This window comes from Fukomys damarensis, unplaced genomic scaffold (assembly GCF_012274545.1).
Source record: "Fukomys damarensis isolate Sample0158 unplaced genomic scaffold, DMR_v1.0_HiC HiC_scaffold_4, whole genome shotgun sequence".
Taxonomy (NCBI): Eukaryota; Metazoa; Chordata; class Mammalia; order Rodentia; family Bathyergidae; genus Fukomys; species Fukomys damarensis.
Window position 1 is genome coordinate 18,500,441 of NW_022900916.1, and position 21,400 is coordinate 18,521,840.

General features: G+C 35.2%; 1 protein-coding gene across 1 annotated transcript in view; it reads right to left on the bottom strand.

Annotated features, from left to right (window-relative positions):
- Nucleotides 1-318: 318 nt before the first annotated feature.
- Nucleotides 319-21,400, bottom strand: part of Meox2 (mesenchyme homeobox 2) — a 78,860-nt gene continuing 57,778 nt past the window's right edge. Inside the window, exons 3-4 of the mRNA XM_010643343.3 lie at nt 16,570-16,742; nt 319-1,525 (exon numbers count right to left, since the gene is read on the bottom strand). Coding sequence (XP_010641645.1) covers nt 1,301-1,525; nt 16,570-16,742 — 398 coding nt within the window. The 3' untranslated portion in view covers nt 319-1,300. The remainder of the gene's footprint in view (nt 1,526-16,569; nt 16,743-21,400) is intronic.

Sequence of the window (21,400 nt, forward strand, 5' to 3'; positions counted from 1 at the left end):
GCTATTTCTCCTACTTGTATCTTTGGTTCATAAAGAACTCCATAAATGAACATGACTTTTTTTTTTGTAAATTAGGGAAAAGTCTTGTATTCCTATTCTGAGGTGATCTCTGATTACCCAAAGATTCATTTTTTCTACAGTAATAAAAAAAATCCAAAAATAAAAAAATGCAAATGTTTCATCAGTAACACCCATCTGGATGCACACAAGGGCAGATAATTTGGAACTTTCTTGAGCCTACATAACAAAATCAATTAAAATTAAGGAATCACAGTAGGAGACCAAAATTATTTACAAAGGATCATTTATTAAACATGTTTGTTTTTACAAAATACAAAGACTGTTGTTCTGTATGAATACATCACATATGAAAAATAGTTATCTTTAATGAATTTAATTTGAAAGCACTCAGAATTTTGTTGTCATTTGTCTATTCAAAGGATCAACTTTGTTTTGTCCCTTCTCTAATACCACTGCCAATCAGGAAGAAAGTTTTTCCTCATTAGTCAAATCATATTCATAACAGCTAATATTTTATAGAAATAAAATCAGACAATGTCCGCCATACAAAGCTCTTTCTGCAAGTTACCGATTTGCCTATGATCCTAAATTTTTTTCAAGCTATAAGATAGGAAGAGTTGAGGAGCTAGGTAAATTTTATAATAATGTATTAGCAGCAGTTGATAGTAAATGCAACATAAGATTTGTTTTGTCTGTGGTACAAGAATATGTCCTATCAGACTCTACTGTATTTTTCTCTACTTGAACACAGGTAAGCACATACTGATTGTCTCTGAATGACAAAAAATGTATAAAAAATACAAGAAGCTGGTTCTGGTGGTCAGTGTGAGAGCCTATTTTCTGTAGCTAGTATGAATGCATTGCTAAAATTAGTGAAGACAGAAAAATGACTTAAAGGTAATATATACAGAGTTAAAATACATATTTTTTTATCCACTTGGTGATTTCAGGCACTGTGGCTGTTCAGGGAAAAAAAACTATTTCATGATTTATTCTTGATAGCGATTTAATTTTCAGTGCAAGCAAAAGCAAACACACACCTGCTCACCGCCATACATACAACCAAACATATTGGAAATACTCAAAACGAGTTCGCCTTCTCCATCTTCACGGTTAGAGCATCTTCGACAAGTGGCACTTAGCACGAACCCTCTAGAAATCATACGAGTCAGACCCGAGACCGTCGCTGCCGTGGTCATCCCTGTGTAAACGGTGTGGGGGGAAGGCCTGCCATCTGCGTGTTTCTTTCCTGAGAATGGAGCCGTCCTCTCGGTGTGCATCATAGGTGTGCGTGCTCTGAGCTGTGGTCGCTGTCGTGACTGTCTTCGTTGGCTAGAGAGTCCCCCGTGTGCTGCAGGGCGGCGGCGCCAATCCCCGAGAGCTCCGACGGGAGCAGGGTTCCCTTTTTCACATTCACCAGTTCCTTTTCTCGAGCTGCAGCGCCTTGCTGGCCTCCTTTGACCCGCTTCCATTTCATTCGCCTGTTCTGGAACCACACCTTCACCTGGAGCAGGAGCGGAACACACGGCAGAGAGTCAGTAACGGACAGCCTTCTCCTCGCGTCCCCGGGGAAACACAGTTCCATGGATGATCGTGAGAAACAACTCACCATTGGAACCGAGTCAAGTTGCAGGGTCGTTATCATTTAAAAACTTTCAGAAGGAGCATGGAAGCTACTCTATTTCAAATTTTCTACAGGTGACAGAAAGATGGAACTAATGGGGAAGAACGCCATCATTTAAAGGTGCTCGGAGGTATTTGGCTCCATGAAGAGTTTCTGTGAAGTAGAGCTAGCATAACATTGGTCTGGGTCAAAATCTCCCCACCACCCCAAGTTCGTCTCCGACTTGACACCTGTGTCAGTTCCTGAGCCTATGTAAAACATTCAAGGAGTTGTCGCTGAGGAGCAGCGGTATCTGAAAAGTCACTCGTGTCATTACAGATGTTCTCTGGCTTACGGTGGGGCTACTTCCAGATAAATTCATCAAGGAAATTTTAAGAAATGATCATTGGAGCCATAATAGGCCCAGACGGTCCCCAATCTTTAGGGGATTGTATCAGATAAACCTATGGATGGTCAAGTGCACAAGACGCCAACTATCCTAGATCATGAGCTACCTGCACCCTCCACCCCGAAGACCTGGGGGGCTTCTACCTCCTTACCGCGAAGCAACCCTCTACCCGGCAGAGACACTCCTTTTGTCTTTCAGCACACCGCACTGCTATTTCACTGTGCACACCTAGGGCTGAATACTTTCCCCAAAATATGGTCATGAAAAAATTATCTACATTTATTAAATGCTAATCCACATTGTAAAATTCGTATCAGCTCTGTAGAGATTTCTCTCTCTCTCTCGACACCTTCATTGAATTTGCCCGATAGATTTAATATGTGTGTCTTTTAAGCAAAAAAAAAAAAAAAGTAATTCATTGTAATTCATTTAATGACCATCAGTTTCGGAGCCAGAACAATATCGGTGTCGCTGCATCTTGCTTACGGAGGAATCTGATTCTTTCATAGCGCATTTCTCACTGTGAGCTAAGTGTTCCTTTTACATTGTATTGCTGTCTATCTTATGTAAAATCATCACAAGTCTGAATTGAAAATATAAAAGCTGTCTTAAATAATAATATGTGCATAAAACATTGCAGCTTAATATTTGCCCTTTACACTTGTCAAAATGGAGTCGTTTTTTTGTTTTTTGATTTTTGTTTTTTTGGTACCGGGAATTGAGCTCAAGACCTTAATCTTGCAAGTCAGGCATGCTGCCGCTGATCTAGGTGCCCAGCCTGGAATGTTCTTAACATAATGCCTTTGCCTGCTCCATGTTAATGTTTACTCGTTCTTTGTTTACTGTTCCATGACATCCCAAAGGGTTTCATTATAGAACATTTATCTAGTTTACTGTCCACGGATACATGAATTTCTTTCATATTTTCTTTCTTTTATAAATGCTACTGGTGAATATGTTATTATACTTATATTCTGCTACACACATGATAGAATGTGTCTGGGTATATATCAGATTCATCAATGAAAAAAATGATATAAGAACATTAATTTTACCACAATAATTTAGAAATTTTGTTTCCCAACGATGTATCAATTTAATTCCCCTGTCCATGGTAGTGACTGAAATCTCTCATTAACCTCCATCGTTGCCAATATTTGAAATTATCCATCTTAAATTTATCTAATGTATCAATATTATCTCAATATATTTTTCTTTTGCAGTTCCTGATTGTTACTGAAGTAAGATGTCTTTAAGATGTTTATGGCCCCTTTGTGACATATTATTTCTTTGTGAAATATCTCTATATACTTCTCTGCATTAAGTGATTTTTAGAATTTAATCGTATTCTTTATATATTTTATATAAAGTATATATATACTTATGTATACTTTATATAAAGTATATATAGTTATATACTGAATTCTAATTTTATAATTTTCAGTTTTATACAGTTATTCTACACTCTCAATTATGCTATTTCTTTTTTCTTAGACTATTTTTGATGACTAGAAAATTTTAATATATTCAAATGTATGAATTATTTTCTATGATAATTATTTTACATCTTCTTTAAGGAATCTTAATGGGGTCTGGTGAAAAAAGCTTATCACCCCAGTACTCTGGAAGGCTAAGGCAGGGGGCATTTCAATACTAAGCTCAGCCTCAGCAATTTAGCAAAACACTGCCCCCCCAAAATATTTTTTAATAGGATGTAGTTTAGCATGAAGGCCCGGGTTGAATTCTGGCCTAAGAAGGGAGGGAAGGAGAGAAGGAGGAGCGAGAGAGAGAGAGAGAGAGAGAGCGAGAGAGCGAGCGGAGTCAGGAAGTGGTGGTGTCTTTTATGATTTATTTTCTGAAATTGAGAAAGGAAGGAAGGAAGGAAGGAAGGAAGGAAGGAAGGAAGGAAGGAAGGAAGGAAGGAAGAAAGAGGCTGGGGATTTAGCTCAGTGGTTCTGCCACCAAGGACCTGAGTTCAATTCCTGATACAGACAGAGAGGGGAGGGAGAAGGAGACAGAGAAATGAAAGGGAAGGAAGGGAGGAGGGAGGGAGGACGAGGGATGGGAGGAGGAAAACATTAAGGAAAACAGCCAGATGAGGTAGCGCATGTCTGTGATCCCAGCATTTGGGAGGCTGAGGAAGAAGGATCACTGGAAGTTCCGGCCAGCCTGAACTACAAAGGGAGACCCTGCCCCCTGCCTCAAAAAAAAAAATAAATAAATAAATAAAATAAATTAAAAAATAAAATAAAACGAAAAATTCTTATACAAGAGAAATTATGCGGTTAAGAATTCACAGGAGCAGAGGGAAAGGAGGGGTAGGGATTGAAAAAGGAAAGAATTAAGATGTATTATGTATGATACAACTTCTCACAATAAATGTAATCATGCACTGCAAACATGCACTAATAAAAATGCAAATTTACTTTAACAGGTGTGAACAGCTTCTTCTCCTAAGTCTATTTAATAGTCCACTTTTCCCCACTGATTACTCCTATTGCACTGTCATGAAACAAATGCCATATGTACTTAACTTTAGGTCTGCCCTCTCTCCTGTTACTTTATTAACATTCTATACCTGTGATAAATTCTATCGGAATCATTTTATTATGTCTTCATAGCAGATACGGATCAGAAATATTTTGAATATTTTTCATTCTTATTTGATAAATAATATCAATTTCTATAAATGTATAGTTCCAAGAACAAAATGCACTGAACTATATTGAATTTTCAAAGATAGACTTATATTCTGACCTCCAAATTGCAGCACTTTATCATGGTTGACGTGGTTTCCCCAAAACGTGGCACAATGAAATATTGAACTGAGTTATTCCTGAACTCTGGACTTTCACTGGTTTCACTTTGGGCCACAATTCAAACCATATATTGTATATTACAAGTATCTATATGACAATAAAGAAAACCAAGTGAGAAAGCCTGTGTAAATTCTAGTTGATAGAAAGGGGAGGAGAGTAACTTAGTGGGAGAGTGCTTGTATAGCATGCACAGCACTCTGGGTTCAATTCCCAGCACTACAAAATACAAAACAAACTACAATTATTAGTTGATGGGTGTTCAAGTATTGCTACTACTTGCTAAACAAAAAGATCCCTGTGTGCCTTTTATTACATACCCACTTTGAAATATACAGCTATACTATTGGTGTCATGTATGCATTATGTGTAATGTACTTTTCCCAGATATGTTAATATTATTTTCATTTTCAAGATGAGGAAATTGAGACAAAGGTAAAGTGATTTGCCTAAGATTACACAGATGGAAAATGTTGTTCCAGGATATAATCTGGAGACTGGTTCACTTCCAGATTCCGTTTTCATTTTTTGGTCCCTGGTATATCGCAAACTCCTATTTTTAAGGCACTCAATATATTAAAAATATATAAAGTATATGAATTGTGTTCAAATGATTACTATCATTCAGGTAATTCTTCTACTCAACATAATTAGGTTTGTAAATATGACACTATTTTCCTGTACTGTAATTTGGGTAATTTTACTACTCAGTTTAATTATCTTTGCAAGCTTGACATTGCACGTTGCATTAGATCTGTTCCACATGAACTGGGTTCTACTCTTGGCTCTACTTCTGAGTTTTTGTGTGAATTTGAGAAAATTATACTCCTCTTTACTCCAATTTTCATATTTGTAATATTGGAATAATGAGCCCTTCAAGAATGTCTGTAGGGTTATTTTCTCCGACAATTCCAGATGGAAGAAAACATAAAGCCATCCTCCTCCTCCTCCTCCTCCTCCTCCTCCTCCTCACTGGACACTAAAAGTCATTTAAAATAACCTTCATGGGAAAATAAGAGGAATAGATCTCTTAAAATGAGTACTTATTTCCTTCACTAGGAAAAAGGACACAGTAATTTTATAATTCCTGTACAAGATGTACATTTCAAAATGAGAAAAATGTAAAAACATGGTACTGGTTTTAGAAATACTACAGCCTATTTGGGTTTTTTTATGACTACCATGTGAAATTTTACCATTTTAAAACACAAACTGACAAAAGACAGGATAGTTGTCAATAGTAGCAATACATGTATGTATATGGCTACTTATAAATAAATATGTACAGGTCCATGCATATACATGTGAGAATAAAAGCAATTGGAAACTGCACAATAATTCTTAAACCTCATACAATTTTTAAATGTTAGATTACATATTTGATACCAGAACTTCATGAGATTAGTGATAAAAGCAAGAAATCAAGTGACACATACAAGGTTCACCTTACAGAAAGGGAAGGAAAGGTACAGATCTCCAAATGTTATGTCACCCTGGTTTATTTTAAACTATGTTATAAAATACTGGAGTAAATTGAAACAATGGGAGTGAGGTTTGGGGGAAATGTATTTATTAACAACACCGTATCATAAAATAAAAACCTACAAAAGTAATCCAGATTATAAATAAGTATTACCTTTAGGAAAAAAATACCACAATTGATTCATAAATAATGAAACTTTATATTTTAATTGAATATGACTTCAAGCCAGCTTCATTAGCTGCAATGAAAAAAAGTAGGTTTATTTTAGTTTTTTAAATGGCTAAAATCATAATTATCCATGTACCTGATGTATTCATCTTTTAAAATAAGCATTCTAATAATCTTTACTACAATTTAGAAGCATATTACATATAAAATCTTTTCAAATCATATGGACTGAAAATAATCTCAGATTTTCTTGGTGATTTGGGCTCTAAAACTATACATTTAAAATATTACTAAATGGCTAATAACTGTATTGCCTTAGATCAAAGAAGAGAGGGTCAGAGCGAGAAGCACACAATAAATATAACCCCTTTCCCACCCTTAAGCTTTTTGTAGCCAAGACAAGGGAGCCCTGAAATAATAGAAATTTTATTGGCTATTTTTTCAGCTGTTCAAAAATATACTAACCTGTGTAAGAGTTAGCTTCAGATCATATTTACATTTTACAGAATATCTTTAATAATTACAGCCAAAAGATTCTCCCACAGGCCAGGAAATAGTACAGAGTGTGATCCCTACTCTCAGTGCCCATAGGCCCTGTCGCCACGAAGTTATCATAGCAAATCATTTTGTTCTCTGGAAATGTGATGCTCTTGCTGTTGTCAGTCTCCCGTGTACCTTCTGAGGGATTTTTGTTTGTTTTTTGGTTTTTGGGGTTTTTGGGGGGTCTTTTTTTAGATTTAAATAACTCAGGATAAACAGTAGACTCTAGGAAAGTGAGCCATCACGTATTTCCCATACAACTAAAAGGAGCAGTGGCACTCTCTGAGCATGATGTAGGAATTTTGTGAACATTTTTCATCTCATTCATGCTTCAAGTCAATTGTGTCTTCTCCAACCTTTTGGAAAAGGGCTGCAAAATGATTTTTAATAGTTTTTCATTTTCAAGCTTAGATCTAAGGTAAGACTCTATACAAAAATATACACGTTGAACAGTTTGATTAACAATTTACATGTAACAATTACACACGTCCTACGAATGTGTGTAGTGAGAAAATATTATTTTTTATGAAATCAAATGATATGAACTAAAATTTATTTTCCCCTAATGTCACTGTACGCGGATAACATTTTTCAACAAAAAAATCATCATAATAAAAATGTCAATTGTGTAATAGCTTGATGTAGTAATAGCTAACATTTAAATTTCACAGCCATAGATTTTGATTTTCACATCTTATGATGAAGTCTCATTTTTTCTGTTAGTCAACAGGATTTAGTGTTTACACTGGCTGGGTGAACAAACCACTCTTTAAATAAGTAAAAAAAATTCCCATGTTTTAGTCTTTCACAGAAGACAAGATGAATCGAATTTTACTGTAATTTATTTTTTAACCAATATATATCAGAATCCAGAAATCATACCTTTGTCCTTTTATTTGAAGTACTGGGGACTGTCCTCGCAATGAGTAATACCCCCAGCTTTTAAATTATGTTTAAATTTTGAGACAGAGTCTTACTAAATCCCTAAATTGCCCAGGCTTGATTGGAATCTTGTAATCATCCTACTTCAGCCTTCCAGAGTGCCAGGATTACTCATACACTCACTGCTATACCTGACATAGTTTGCTTTTTATAAAAATATTTTAAAGGACAATAATTGTTGTCCTTGGCTAAATAGTGATTTTTAGATCATTTAATTTAGTCTTTCATATTTCAGATTTGTGTATACAAGTTCTCAGTATTTCTCCTCTTAGGGTTCAGAACATATCACAAGGTAACAAAAATCAAATATGAATCGCCTTTATGTTAAGGCATTCAGAGGCAAATAGTTTTATGAAAGTTTCAACCTGTATAATGCCATAACCCATATTTATATAATTCTACAAATGTCTGTCATTGGAGGAAACAAGCAGACATAACACTAAACATCTGGATGAAAACTGAAAATTTCAGTGACAAATGCAGATGTCTCCAAACATCTGGAATTTGTAAACTTAATATTCCAACTGTTTCCATTTTTATCCGGGCTCTTGAAATACTGTAGACACTGTCTAGCAAATATTTATTCTCATCATTCAGATGTGAAAACATGCAAAGAGTACTCATACAAATACAATTTTCAGATTTAATCATTGCCTCCTCGGTGATTATATTTGATCATGGCAGTTGATCTAGGAAACCCAAGGCACTAGAAACTCTCCCAAGTAATTCAACAGCAAAGCAGTAGTCAAACTGAAGAATTAGAACCGAATGCTTTAAAATAAGGATGAAAAACAAGGAAAAGAATGTCTCTGTACTCTTCCTGTTTGAATACATAATTTTTATCTGATTAAAAGAAATAATCCTTCTGCTATTTCCAATAAGTATGTTGGATTCATTAACTGATTCTGCCGTTGCTACAGCAGTATATTCGGGTTGGGAGGTTGGGAGTTTAGGACATCTTTCCTTGCTAAAGAGTGAGTTCCCTTTTACAGGGCTACTTCTCATTTTTAGCGCACTGTGAAAAACTTGAAAATCCTTTCCCTGCCTCCATAATTTTCAGTTCTGAATCCTTCGTTTTTCTTTAATTATAAGTCTAATGAATCAGGCTCATGATTCCTCGTGTTTGTAAAGCAACAATATACATTGGTTATTGTCATCTTTAGACAAATAACATAAAGAATTGGAAATGAGTCTTCAGGAGCAACAGGTGAAATTCTCTACAAATAAATGTAGTCTTATGGATACATTTACATGCTAATACTACATATCTCATTATTCTTTCACAAATGAAGACAGAGTAACCAATCATACAATGAACAAAATTGTTAGATTCTACCAAGAATACTTAGTTAAACAAATACCATACACAGAAACTATATGAGAAACATTGACAGGAACGGAGTTCAGTCCCAAATCTACATCTCATGCACACAAACTCTACCCACACACTCCTCCTAGGGTTTATCCCCACAGAAATGAGATGAAAAGGTCTTGCTCTCTGAAGAGAGCACCAATTAAACAGAATCTTCCTAACCAAGAATGAAGCCCAGTATCTTCTCTATCCTTAATGTCCTATGTACATACTACCAAAGTCTAAAGATGTGTTATAGATTATCCCATCCCCATTAATTGATATTAAAATCAAATCCCATTTCTCAAATGTAATAGGAAGTGCACCAGTGCTTGTAGATTCCATTAAATGGAGCCTGGCGCTGTCTGTGTCACCAGGTTCCTGCAGAACTCTATATTCTAAGAAACAATTTCTTGTGTGTACAGATTTTATTCGTGCATAATTTGACAGGGTTGTTAGAGGACTGACTGTTGTTTGTTTGTTTGTTTTTGCTTTCTTAGGACTAACTGGCCCTAATTTAGCCTTTTGGAATTGTCAAAGAGATGGTAAATACTAACAATTATCTCCCTTGCTGTCATATCAGAAGAAATTCAATGAAAATGGCCTTGTTCATTAATATTAATTTATAACAAAAATTCACTGCTCCTTATTTTCCACACAAGGTTTGAAAAATAGACATGTCATTTATTTCACTGACATTGTTCACAACTATATTGTAAATAAATAAAATTAGAAAACTGAGGTAAAATATCAAAAGTAATTTCAACATTGCATTCCTCTCTTGTGCTGTAAAATGCCTGAATAACAATACTTGAAGACATGAATTGTATACTTTGATCCACCGCTTGTTAACTCTCCTGTTCAAATTATTTCAACCCAGTGGAGGATTGGCCTTTGTTTTCAACATTCCCCTAACCAATGCTGTGATGTTTAACAATGATTAGCAACACATTATCTCAATATATACTGTTTTAATTAGCAGCTTGTTCATCTAACCATCATCTAAGTAAAACATAAATATAGATTCTTTGCTCCTAGAAACAAAGCAACTCATAATTTTCACAGGTAAAGAGCTATTGGGCACTGGGAATTTATTATGTTTCAATCTAAATTAATATTTTTAATGTTTAAATTTTTATCAGAACACATGTAAGACTGCACTATCACAATGATTTCATTTATTTGATTTATACTACTGCTTTAGAATCAAAATATATGCACATCAGAAAATAGAACTGTCAAAGTGATTCAAAGCTCAAAATACATTCCACATTGAATGCATTGCTGAATTTTCATGAGGAGTTATCAGAATACAGAGGACAAATAGAGGTAGACTGATGCTTATCTATCTGTGCATCAGCAATACAAGAAAAAAGAGAATTCATCATTTCAGAAGAAAATAGACTCATTCTCAAAGGCAGTTCAAAAGTGGCAAGGCCTCATTTTTCTAAGAGTTTTTTTTCTCATTGAGTTCATTGGTACTTTTTAGGTATACAGCACAGTTACATTCATCATTGGGATCTTGTATCTTTATTTGACTGGTCTTGGTTCCCATTTTTTCCCCAAACCCCTGCCCTCCCATCAACCCTCCTCCCTTTCCTATTTACAAAAACTTTTTTTCATTTTTTGTTTTCTCACATTTTTTCTTTTCCCTTATATCTAAGATTTTTTGTTGTGTTATCTCCATATTGAATATTCACACTTTTCTAAATGGTTATGGATAATGGTTTATATCTTAGTCTTTTACTTTAATATACAGATAATATTTCTAAAAATTAATTAGGAAACAAGTGAAACTTTAACCCTTTGTAGAACTTTGCTTTACTATTATCTATTTTAACTTACTTTTCATCTATCCTAACCTTTTTCATGGAACTTGGGGTAATTATGAGTGTGGACTTTGATCTCATCATACATTATCAATATATATTGCTTGCTTACAAACAGAGTTACCAAAAATGTCTCTTTTCATTTCAAACGAAGATTTCTTCTCTTGTACCACCTGTTATCTTTTACCTTCTATTATTTTCACTTTTTCAAGTGTAGTTAAATAATTACTAATATTTAAAAATGGCTAGAATCTGAAGAATTAAACAAAGAAAACTGCTTACTGTTACTAAGAACTGTTACTGTTATGATGACTGATAATCGATAATGTAAAGAAAAGCAAGATATTCTAGAATCACTACTAGAATGAATGAAGGAGAAAACTTGTACACAAATGTGGAGCAAAAGACAAATCACTCTATATTGGCAGAAAAATAACTGTCCTTCATAATCATGCAAAAACTGGATGGCTATTTTGCGAATACTTGGCACTGAGCCATTTAATGATTTATGAGTAACAAACAAAGCATAACGTTTCTCATTTCCTCTGCTCAAGTTTGATCCAACTAGGTGGGGTTTTCCACTTATCTTGGCAGAGGTATCATGAATTCATTCTGTTTAATCTCGGTAATTTTAGAGAACTGACAAACCTGCCACGTAGCACCTTTGATTTTCTCTGTGGAAAGGGTTTTAAAACGTGTAAGGATCTCCTATTCTATCTGTATCTGGCAGCCTTAGCTCTAACATGTCCATTTTACGACTTCTTTGATCCACTCAAGCAGCTGCTTTCTCTCTTCTTCCCACCATGAAATATTACTAAAAATCTGGCAATATCCTTCTCCAAACTTAACTGTGTGGGGAAGAAAGGCCAGAATCAGTGTGTACAATTGAAAAAATATCTTGTGGTGGCAGGATTCTGTTAACCAACCCTGCCAGCTACGGATTAGTAGCTTCTCATCTTGAAGAGTACAGCAAAACAGGTTGTAAAGTGAATGTTGCAAGTCAACAGCTGGAACATTACTGGACCCATAACTCTTCTGCAAACAACATTGTGTAATTAAAATTTCAGTGTCGTTCTAGGTTCATCATTTTTATTTAACTTAAAATTATTTTCTTTAATTGCTATTTGTTAACAAGGAATAATCTTATTGTATCCTTTTTTGGTCTTTTTCTTCCTGTTTTTTTTTTTTTTTGATAGGTGAAGTCTAAAGAGAATTATAGACTCCCCCAACATTGAATTATGGAAGATTAAAATGTGGATCTGCCATTTTGTGGTGAGATTTTACAACTGTTCTTCAGGTAGGAAGTAGAAAATGAAGAACTGAGTGATTCTTGAGGGTTCGATACATCTCAGTTATTTCTAAAGTGAAACCTAATCATGAGCAAAACCAAAGTAATGGTATAGCTGTGCTAAGGTCTGAATCCCTATTTTATAGCCAGATTCCAAAGCTGACACCCCAACCCTAGGGTGATGGCAGTAGAGTGGGGCCGTTGGAAGGCAGAGCCCTTATTGCTGGACTTAGCGCCCTCCTAAAAGGGACTTCAGAGAGCTTGCTGGCCTCTGCAGCTTTGCGGCTGGCTGTGAGGAAGCAGATCCTCATCAGACTCCTCTTCTATCAGTGCCTTCACCTGGGACTTCCCAGCCCTAGGACTGTGAAAAATAAACTTCCGTAAGTCACACATGTGTAAATACAGAATAGCTTCTCTGGTATGAATAACCTATAACAGTACATAAGATCCTAATGAGATAACTAACAATGTGAAATAAGAAGAAAAGGGCAAAAGGCATAGGAAAAATGGGAAGGGTAGGGGAAAGGGAATAAGGGAAAGGAAAAGAATAGGAGAAAATGAAAAAATGGAAATAAAATGTTTATAAATTGGGAGGGGAAGAGGGGGTGAAGGGACGGCAGGGACAAGGGGAAAAAATGAGAACCAAGATCTGTCATGTAAAGGTACAGGATCCCAATGATGAACGTAACTGCACTGTATCCTTAAAATGTACCAATAAACTCAATGAAAAAAAAAAAGAAAAAGAAACTTCCTTTCTTTACTGGCTTACCAAGTCTTCCGATATCAGCCCAAACTAGTAAAAGGCACTGCATCTCAATTGAAAGAAAATGGATTTAAAGGTATTCATTTTATAACACTATGTCCAAAATGGTAAATGGCCAATCTCTAAGATGCAAAACATTTAGCTGGGACAAGTACACCAGCCTTCTTGGGAAACATACCTTCTGTCTTCAAGAATAGCAAAATTGATAATTGAAGCATACAATGTTTTTATTTTCTCCTGATGATTTCAGCTTAGTAAAACTTGGCCCAGGGAATAATAACAAAGCCTCAAGATTCTTAAGTTACTGTCTGAGCACAGAAGTGTAGGAGTAATACTAATATTTGACAACCAGGAACATTGCCCTCTGTGGCCCTTTCGTGCGACATTTAGCACTCACCAAAATTGTTAATACTTGTTCGATTTTTGCCTCTTCTGTGAGTTGTAGGATTTACTTCTTTAGCTTATTTTCACAAGATTGTATTTCTAGCACCTAGCTCAACAAATATTTGTTTTATCAATGAAATAATTCAACATGCCTTGCACAGGAATGTTATTTCCCCTCTAGGTGAGAGTTATGTTTTATAGTTCATACTAAAAATGCCTTCATATGTATTATGACATATAAATCTCAGTAGAAGAAAGAGCAGGTACATTTATTTTCTATTTTGTTCATCAAGAAGTTTATCACTTCTTTAAAAATGTATAATTCCAAGAGACAATTCTTGGATATTCAATCAGGTTTTAAATGTAATAAATCAGTGCTTTCTGACTAGCACATAATTGTCCTCTTAAGATTTGCTCTTGATGAGGAGTTTAGATTCCAATATATACATCTTTCCATATTAGTTTGCAAAACTGAAATAGACATTTATGGAAAAAAGGATAATCTTCACTAAAATATTGAACTTTCGGTTGTTTGAAAAACTGATTATCTTTAATGTTATTTTGGTGCTTATTTCCTCATGATTCTGTTGCTAGGTATTTTCAGGAATGTCTTCTAGTGACTTATTGACACCAAGCTCGATTTGATGACTTCCTTTGGAAAAATCAGCATTAACAAGCATGATGCAAGAAGGAGCTTAAAACATCCTCACTTACTCGAGTCTTGAACCCAGTGAAGCATCCCAGCTAGCCCAGGAGAAGACAAGACCCCATGCAGTAGAGACCAGATCTCCTGGCTGAAGCCCAGTTAGCACTTATTTAACCCACTAGCTGACACAGGGAAGTCCAGTCCAGAAGTCTGATCTGCAAAATTGGGAGCAAATTGAACGCTGGCTGTGTTTCAGAGTCACAAATATTGTGTTGTTTGCTTCAGCCATATACAAAATTGAAACAAAACCTTGAAAATGTGATTAAATTAGTTCTGTACTTGTGTATATGTATATAAGTTTTTGAGTAGAATTTGTTTAATAGGATATCATGTCCATTAGGAAGAAAGAAATATCCAAAATAGTTTCAAAAGTCTGTAATCAGATTTGAAGAACAGCTTCTAAAAATAACTTATTCTTACACTCAAGGAGACCTCTGACAAATCATGAGGGATAACCATGGACTAGTCCTAGATTAGTAAGCACAGAATCTCAACTTTGCTTCTTGGCTGAGAGCACAAGGATGTGTCTGTCATTTCTGTAGAATGGAATTCAACTTAGCTTCTTATTTCTTTCATGCATTATTTAAAACGTGTGTACAATTTTTTTCAGTTTAAGATATCTATATCACTATAATGAGGTATAATTACCAGCCCTCCTTATTTTGCTCTTCTCATTTAAAAATAAGTAAATAAATAGATAGGTAGAATTCCGGTGATGCAAACTGTCTATCTTGCTTTCTGTATTCTCACAGAGAGAACGTCCTGTGTGAAGTTCAAGGGAAGAACATATTGTGCTCTATAACTTAGGTGCTAGTCATTGGATTTAATAAAATATAAACTGCCAATAAAGAAAACCACAAAAACGTGTTACTCTGTGTATTCCCATTACCCGGAAATAACTTCCAAAGTTGAATTCTAAAAAGTAACAGAATGGGCCGGGAATTTAGCTCAGTGGTTCCAACACCTGCTTCACAAGCACAAGTCTCGAGTTCGATCCCTGGTACCAAAAAATAAATAAAAAATAAAAAGTAACAGAAGGATGATGTAAGAAACTAGATAAAACAAGTTTCCCTTAAAAGATACATTGTGTTTGCCTACATACCATTGATATTTCCTTGATTCCAATGGACCCTGGGAGGAAGTAAGTACACTCAAAGAGAAAATGAAACTCCAGTCCTAAGAGTGCCAATCATAATTGCACTGTCCATAAAGATGTTTGCATTTGCCTCTCAGGAATGTTTTTCTAAAGATCAGCAACTGTTAGCTATCAGTAGGCTTCATTCTCCTAGGGAAAATCAGAGTCTACAAAAAGACCTTGTGAGTAATTATGGAGCAAATCATAAGTCGCCCAAAAAAGAGACCAAGATGTAATTAATTTTAAAAATATTATTTAGCCCTTCTGAATTGTATTCTATAGAGCACTAGTGCTTTCAAAGTGGTCATTGTGTGTGTACCAGAATTTTAAATTCCTGAGACCAATACAATTTCAAAAATATTTTGAGTAGTGTGACAGAAATATTTATAATGCTCTGTGAGCCCTCACCTCCCATCGTTTTCCAGCCTTCTCTCCCTGAAGTCACACCAGTTGGCTATTTCCGAACATTAGAGTGTAAATGGAAGTGACATGGGTCATTTCCAGGTGAAAACATTTGCAGGTCAGTGCACAAACTTCCAATTCTTTCCTCCCTCCTGTGGTTGCCAGGGACACCACATGTCGGGATGACAGAAAGGCAGGGTGCGCCTGTGAGTGATTATTTGGAAAGCTGAACTCGTAGAGCTTTTATGGAGAGTAAGCAAATAATGAACATTTTTTTCTTTTGTTATTCCATTGGGGTTTGAGGGTTAATGTATTGCTGCACCATAACATAACTATCCTGAGCAGCGCAGGAAGCTAACCTGGGGTTGCTGACCCTTTATTTTGTCAAATAAGAACATCTTTAAATATAAGCATATGAAATTCCACACTAAATGATATCATTAAATAAAGCAATACTTTTAAACAACAACAACAAAAAAATCTTCAGGAAGGTTATCATCACAGAACAAAGATCCTTTCCTAAACCCAATAAACGTAGTTTTCCTTCAAACATCATTATATTATCCTCAATTTTGTCATTTTGCTGAACAAAAACTTTATCATGAAATAATTCCCAAGTCTTCCAGCTAGGGTTTAAGAATCACAGATCTAGATGTTTCACAATGTTTCAAGAGTATTGTTGACTCACAGCAACTAGAAAGATCTTATAATGACAATGTCCAGTTTTACCTGTCTCTCAGTGAGATCTAGATTCACTGCTATCTCATATCGCCTCAGTCTGGTCAAATAATTATGGTGAGCAAATTCTGCTTCAAGTTCTCTGATTTGTTCTTTGGTAAAAGCTGTCCTTTCCTTCCTGGGTTTGCTGTTGACTTCTGACTTGTAATTTCCTTCCTGGGAGTCTGCAAAAATATAAAAAAAAAACAAATAAAAAACATGATTAGTGTTCATATGTTTATTCAAAACTGAATAATATTATTCAGATATTAAGTAACTACTTTTTCAGGTTTGGGGCTAGACAGAGGACAAGTAGAGGACAAAAATATGAAGATTAATTTCACCTCAATAGGGTGAGATATATTTCTTAATTTTTGTAACTGCCTTTCAATAACTGACATCCTAACTGAGGAAATGTTCAGCTGTTCTACTCTGTCCTTATAAATTATGATCAAAAAGTGTGATGGCTCATAATATGGTATTATAATAACATGATAAAGTAAAGCTTCAAGAGATAACACTTTTGGATATAAAACTTTTGCCAACATATATACTTGTGCCCTAAGTATTACTGAATACAGATTTTTTCAGAAAGGTAGCAGTTCAGTGCATGAATAGTTTAGCAAGCAAATGTTTAGCAACTGAGCTATAAAAGTTCAAGCTCAAACTGAGTGTACATGAAAGTATTTATGTACTTACTGATTTTTCAGAATTTCTATGTTTGATCTTTATGATGACATGAGCTATGTTCTTTATTGTATCTCGTGCTTTGCTCAATGTGGAATCTATAAATAAAATTGTGTTCATATGACTTAAAATATGAACAGCGTTTAAAAGTATGTTTTTCATTATATATGTGTGTAAAACTAAGCTATACAATACCTAACACTAATGATTCGCAACATCAAATCTTACAATGCCGTGTAAAAATAAAAATAGCTTGGGGTACATGATTCTATCTTTGCTCTTGAAAGACCATGACAACCTTGGCATGCAGCATTTATTCTTATAATATTCCTGAGATGTAGGTTAGACGGTATTCTTAATACACCAAAGAACAGAGTATTTGTTTATAATGAAAAAGAATCCGCATGTACCAAGTAGAAAGTAATCATAGCAAGGTCTTGTGAATCATTTATATTTATCCTTTGTGAAATATCAACATAATCAAGATAAAATGCAACCTAGTACTCTCATAAGAACTGCTTCTCATTTCTAATTAATTTTAAGCATGTACACAGAAGCTCTGACACCTTTCTCAGAAAAAAATATAATAATTCCTCTGTGAATTTAAAGAAGTAATGCAAAAAAATTAGGAATTGCCCAAGGTCACAAAAATTAACATTTTAATTGACAAGGATAATAGGATGGCATGGCTTATAAATGATGTTTTACACTACATTTATTTTTTTTTTTGCATCCACTGATAATTACACCAAGAGCTACCAAAAACTATTTTTATTTGTTTTATCAGTGTTCTTTTCCTTTCTGTGTGCCTGAAGGAAGTCCAACTAAAGAAGGCTCTGCATAATGGAAATCCATTAGACAAGGCACTTTAACGTAAACACTTTTGTTTTGACTCTTACCAGAATCTATGCTGACCAGATGTCGAGTTTCCTAGTCTATCAGCAGCAGCAAGAGGTTTGCATGGATATCTTGGCACACTCCTTTGATGGATCACTGACTGGTGCCTGGCACTGTCTAAAATTCCTCCTCATGAGCTTACCACATTTCTGGGCTGTCACTTGCCTCCATATTGACTGGCCCTCCACTTTGATGGGGCAGAGGGACCTTTATTCAATGTAAGGAGTGTTTGTTTGCTGCTATGTCACACAGCAGTTGATTACACCTTATAGGAAGCCACCAGGACCAGGTGCACTAGGTAATAAATTAAGTTTGAATTCTCAAACAGGCCATGTTCACACAATGCCCACCTACTGGCTCTCAGTACAAACTGCAGTTCACTGCACACAGTCTGACAGCCGCAGATTTGCTAAGATCCACATGGCAAGAGACTTTAGCTATTCTGGTTTTGTTTGATAAAAACTTGCAAATGATTTCTTAATTTGAAAAAAAAAATACTCCATGGGCTACTGTGGCCTACTGCAAACACAGTCACTGCACAAAACAATCTGATAACAAGTCGTTCTTGCAAGCATACATGTTTCCATGTGAATCAAAAGAATTGTAGCCAATTTGGAGCCATACTCTGCCTGAAATCTGTGGCTGGTTATTCTTTGTTTTTTTCCTCATGAGTTTATTGGTACATTTTAGGTATACAGTACAGTTACATTCATCATTGGGATCTTGTACTTTTACATGACAGGTCTTGATTCTCATTTTTCCCCTTGTGGTTATTCTTTATGTGGAGACAGTGCTCTTTTCCCTTCAGTCAAACAACTCTGGAAACTGATGGCAAAGCCAGCACATTTTTTCTCATGAGCAATTCAATTTGAATGATTCATGGTTAGCACATTCCCTTATGTAAGCATGAATGAACAAATTCACATTAGTTTGTATTTATTTTTGTTTCTTTGAAACTGATCTCCAACTTTTGCAATATTCAAAAGTACTTCATAAATATCACGTATGCACACAAACAAACACACAAAACATGGGCTAAAGTCAGTGTGATGGCTCTATACACACATCCATTACAACTAGAAATGCACAACCGGAGGTTTACATATCCAACAACTGGATTTAAACAAGATCCTGGCTATAACTCAATACTTAAATCCAAAAACAATTTACTGAATGCCTGAATTGCACACCAAAATTGCTCTTGAAGTAAAATCCAGTGACTAAACTGAAGTGAACTATGCACGCTTGCATTTACAATAATCACAAAAGGAATCCTTAAGTTGCAATTGATACAGTACAAGTGTGTTCCCTGACATCATAACCTGAGGGGAATGTCACTGCAGTTGAAGTGGTACCTGTGTCAGTTAGTGCGGTGGGCACCTTTATCACGATATAGATGATTCTGCTGTGGTTTGTATCACCCTACTACTCTGTCTTATTAAAACATGCCCCACGGGATTACATTTTTAACTTGTATTTTAAATAATCTTGGGTACTTAACTTTTTTTTCCTTACAATGTCCAAAGTTCACCACTTGCTGACCAAAAAGCCTCTATTTTTATCACTTCACAAGGTATTTTTGGTGGAAAATGGTTAGGAGGCTTAAATGAGGCTTTTGGCAAATTTCACTGCAGCTTCCATCTGTTTCCCAGCTGTTTCAACTGAGGCAAAGCTCCCTCCGTTCTGTCCAACCTCCCACATCCTTTGCCAAATGGTAGGTGTTGAGGGGGAAGCTGGAAAATGCCTTCCTTTCTTCCTTACAACCACAAACAAAGTGTCACCCTCTGTACAGTGTTTTCCAAGGTAAAATATTACCATTGTTGTTTTTCGTCTCAGATGCTTTAATGCACCTGTGGGTGCACCCTGGCACTCTCTCACTGCGTGGAGGAAGTTTGACTTATGTGTTCAGGTACCCTTGGCAGTCCCACTTCTCTAACCTTTTGCTCCTTGCAACTACACTAATGGAAGAAGTCTGCAGTACTTCCGTGGAGGATAAAAATTGCCCTCCAAGGATCACTTCTGTCTAGCATTTAGAACTTCTCCACATGTGACTTTTTATTTCCCCCAGTGCAAGAGGATGTCAAAAGACAATAATGTTTTATTGAAGACAAGTGATCTGAGGACTTGGTCTGTTCATTCATGGCACAGAAACATTTTGGGGAAAAAAAGAAAGAAAAATACGGTTGAGTAAATTTTGAGCTATTCTGGCTAAACTTTTTAATTTATTTAAATGAAGAAGATAATTTACCTATGTCTGTGAAATATGAAAATGCAACAGATCTTTGTTTAATGTTATAAAGAAAAAGTAAATACAAAGGCTCGGGTATCTTCGCACTTTGTAACTTCTTAAATCAATGTTTAACAAGCTATTCAAATGAGAGATATTCTGTCATCTATTAACAAATGTACACAGGGTGTAGGTATAGGAAAATAATAATGTTTATGGAAGCATAGGTATCGTGGCTGGAGACAGGAAAGTTTATAAGATTTTCTAATATGCTCTCCAAGAAAAAAATAAAATAAACCTCAGTTTAGTGAAATTAAATATTGATTAGTTTTTATTATATTTGCATAGGTGACTGAATGTTTTGAATAAGTAATTCATAGAAAAGGTACTAGTCATTTCAATTAAAGCGACCAACACTCTTACATGGTGAGTTATACTGAAAGATTAATTGTGAATCGCTGAAAATATTGAGATAGTTCTTCATTTTTCTATTACAAAATTGAGTTAGTGTCAATACATTTAGGTACTTCTTTATGTGGCTAATTAAAAATTAGATTATTAAAATTGAATAGCACAACTGTATCATTACTACTCACATAGGAAAAGTATTATATTTGTTAACTTTTAACATAAAACATCCAACATAAAATAGAAATTTAAGGGGCAAAGTATGGAGATTTGAGATGTTTAATAAAAGTGATATATTTTAAGATTACACTTTAAAATGAAAACCAATCCTGATTTCCAAAATGATGTTAATATTAATTGTTTATGGGCTACAAAAAGAAAATAATGTATTAAGACAAGTTCAAAGATATTTCTTTAGAAAGGAGACAGAGACAGTAAACACAAAAGTGGCACACTAATATTCTGAAATTGTTAATAACAAATAAATTGGATAGGGAATTTTTGAAAATAAACACTGTAAAATTTAAATTAAAATAGAATAGCCAGGTCTCCAAAATTACTGTCACCTTACCCGTAGCTGTTTCACTGGAGTAGATAATGAACTTGCCTTGTCACTGCATTGCA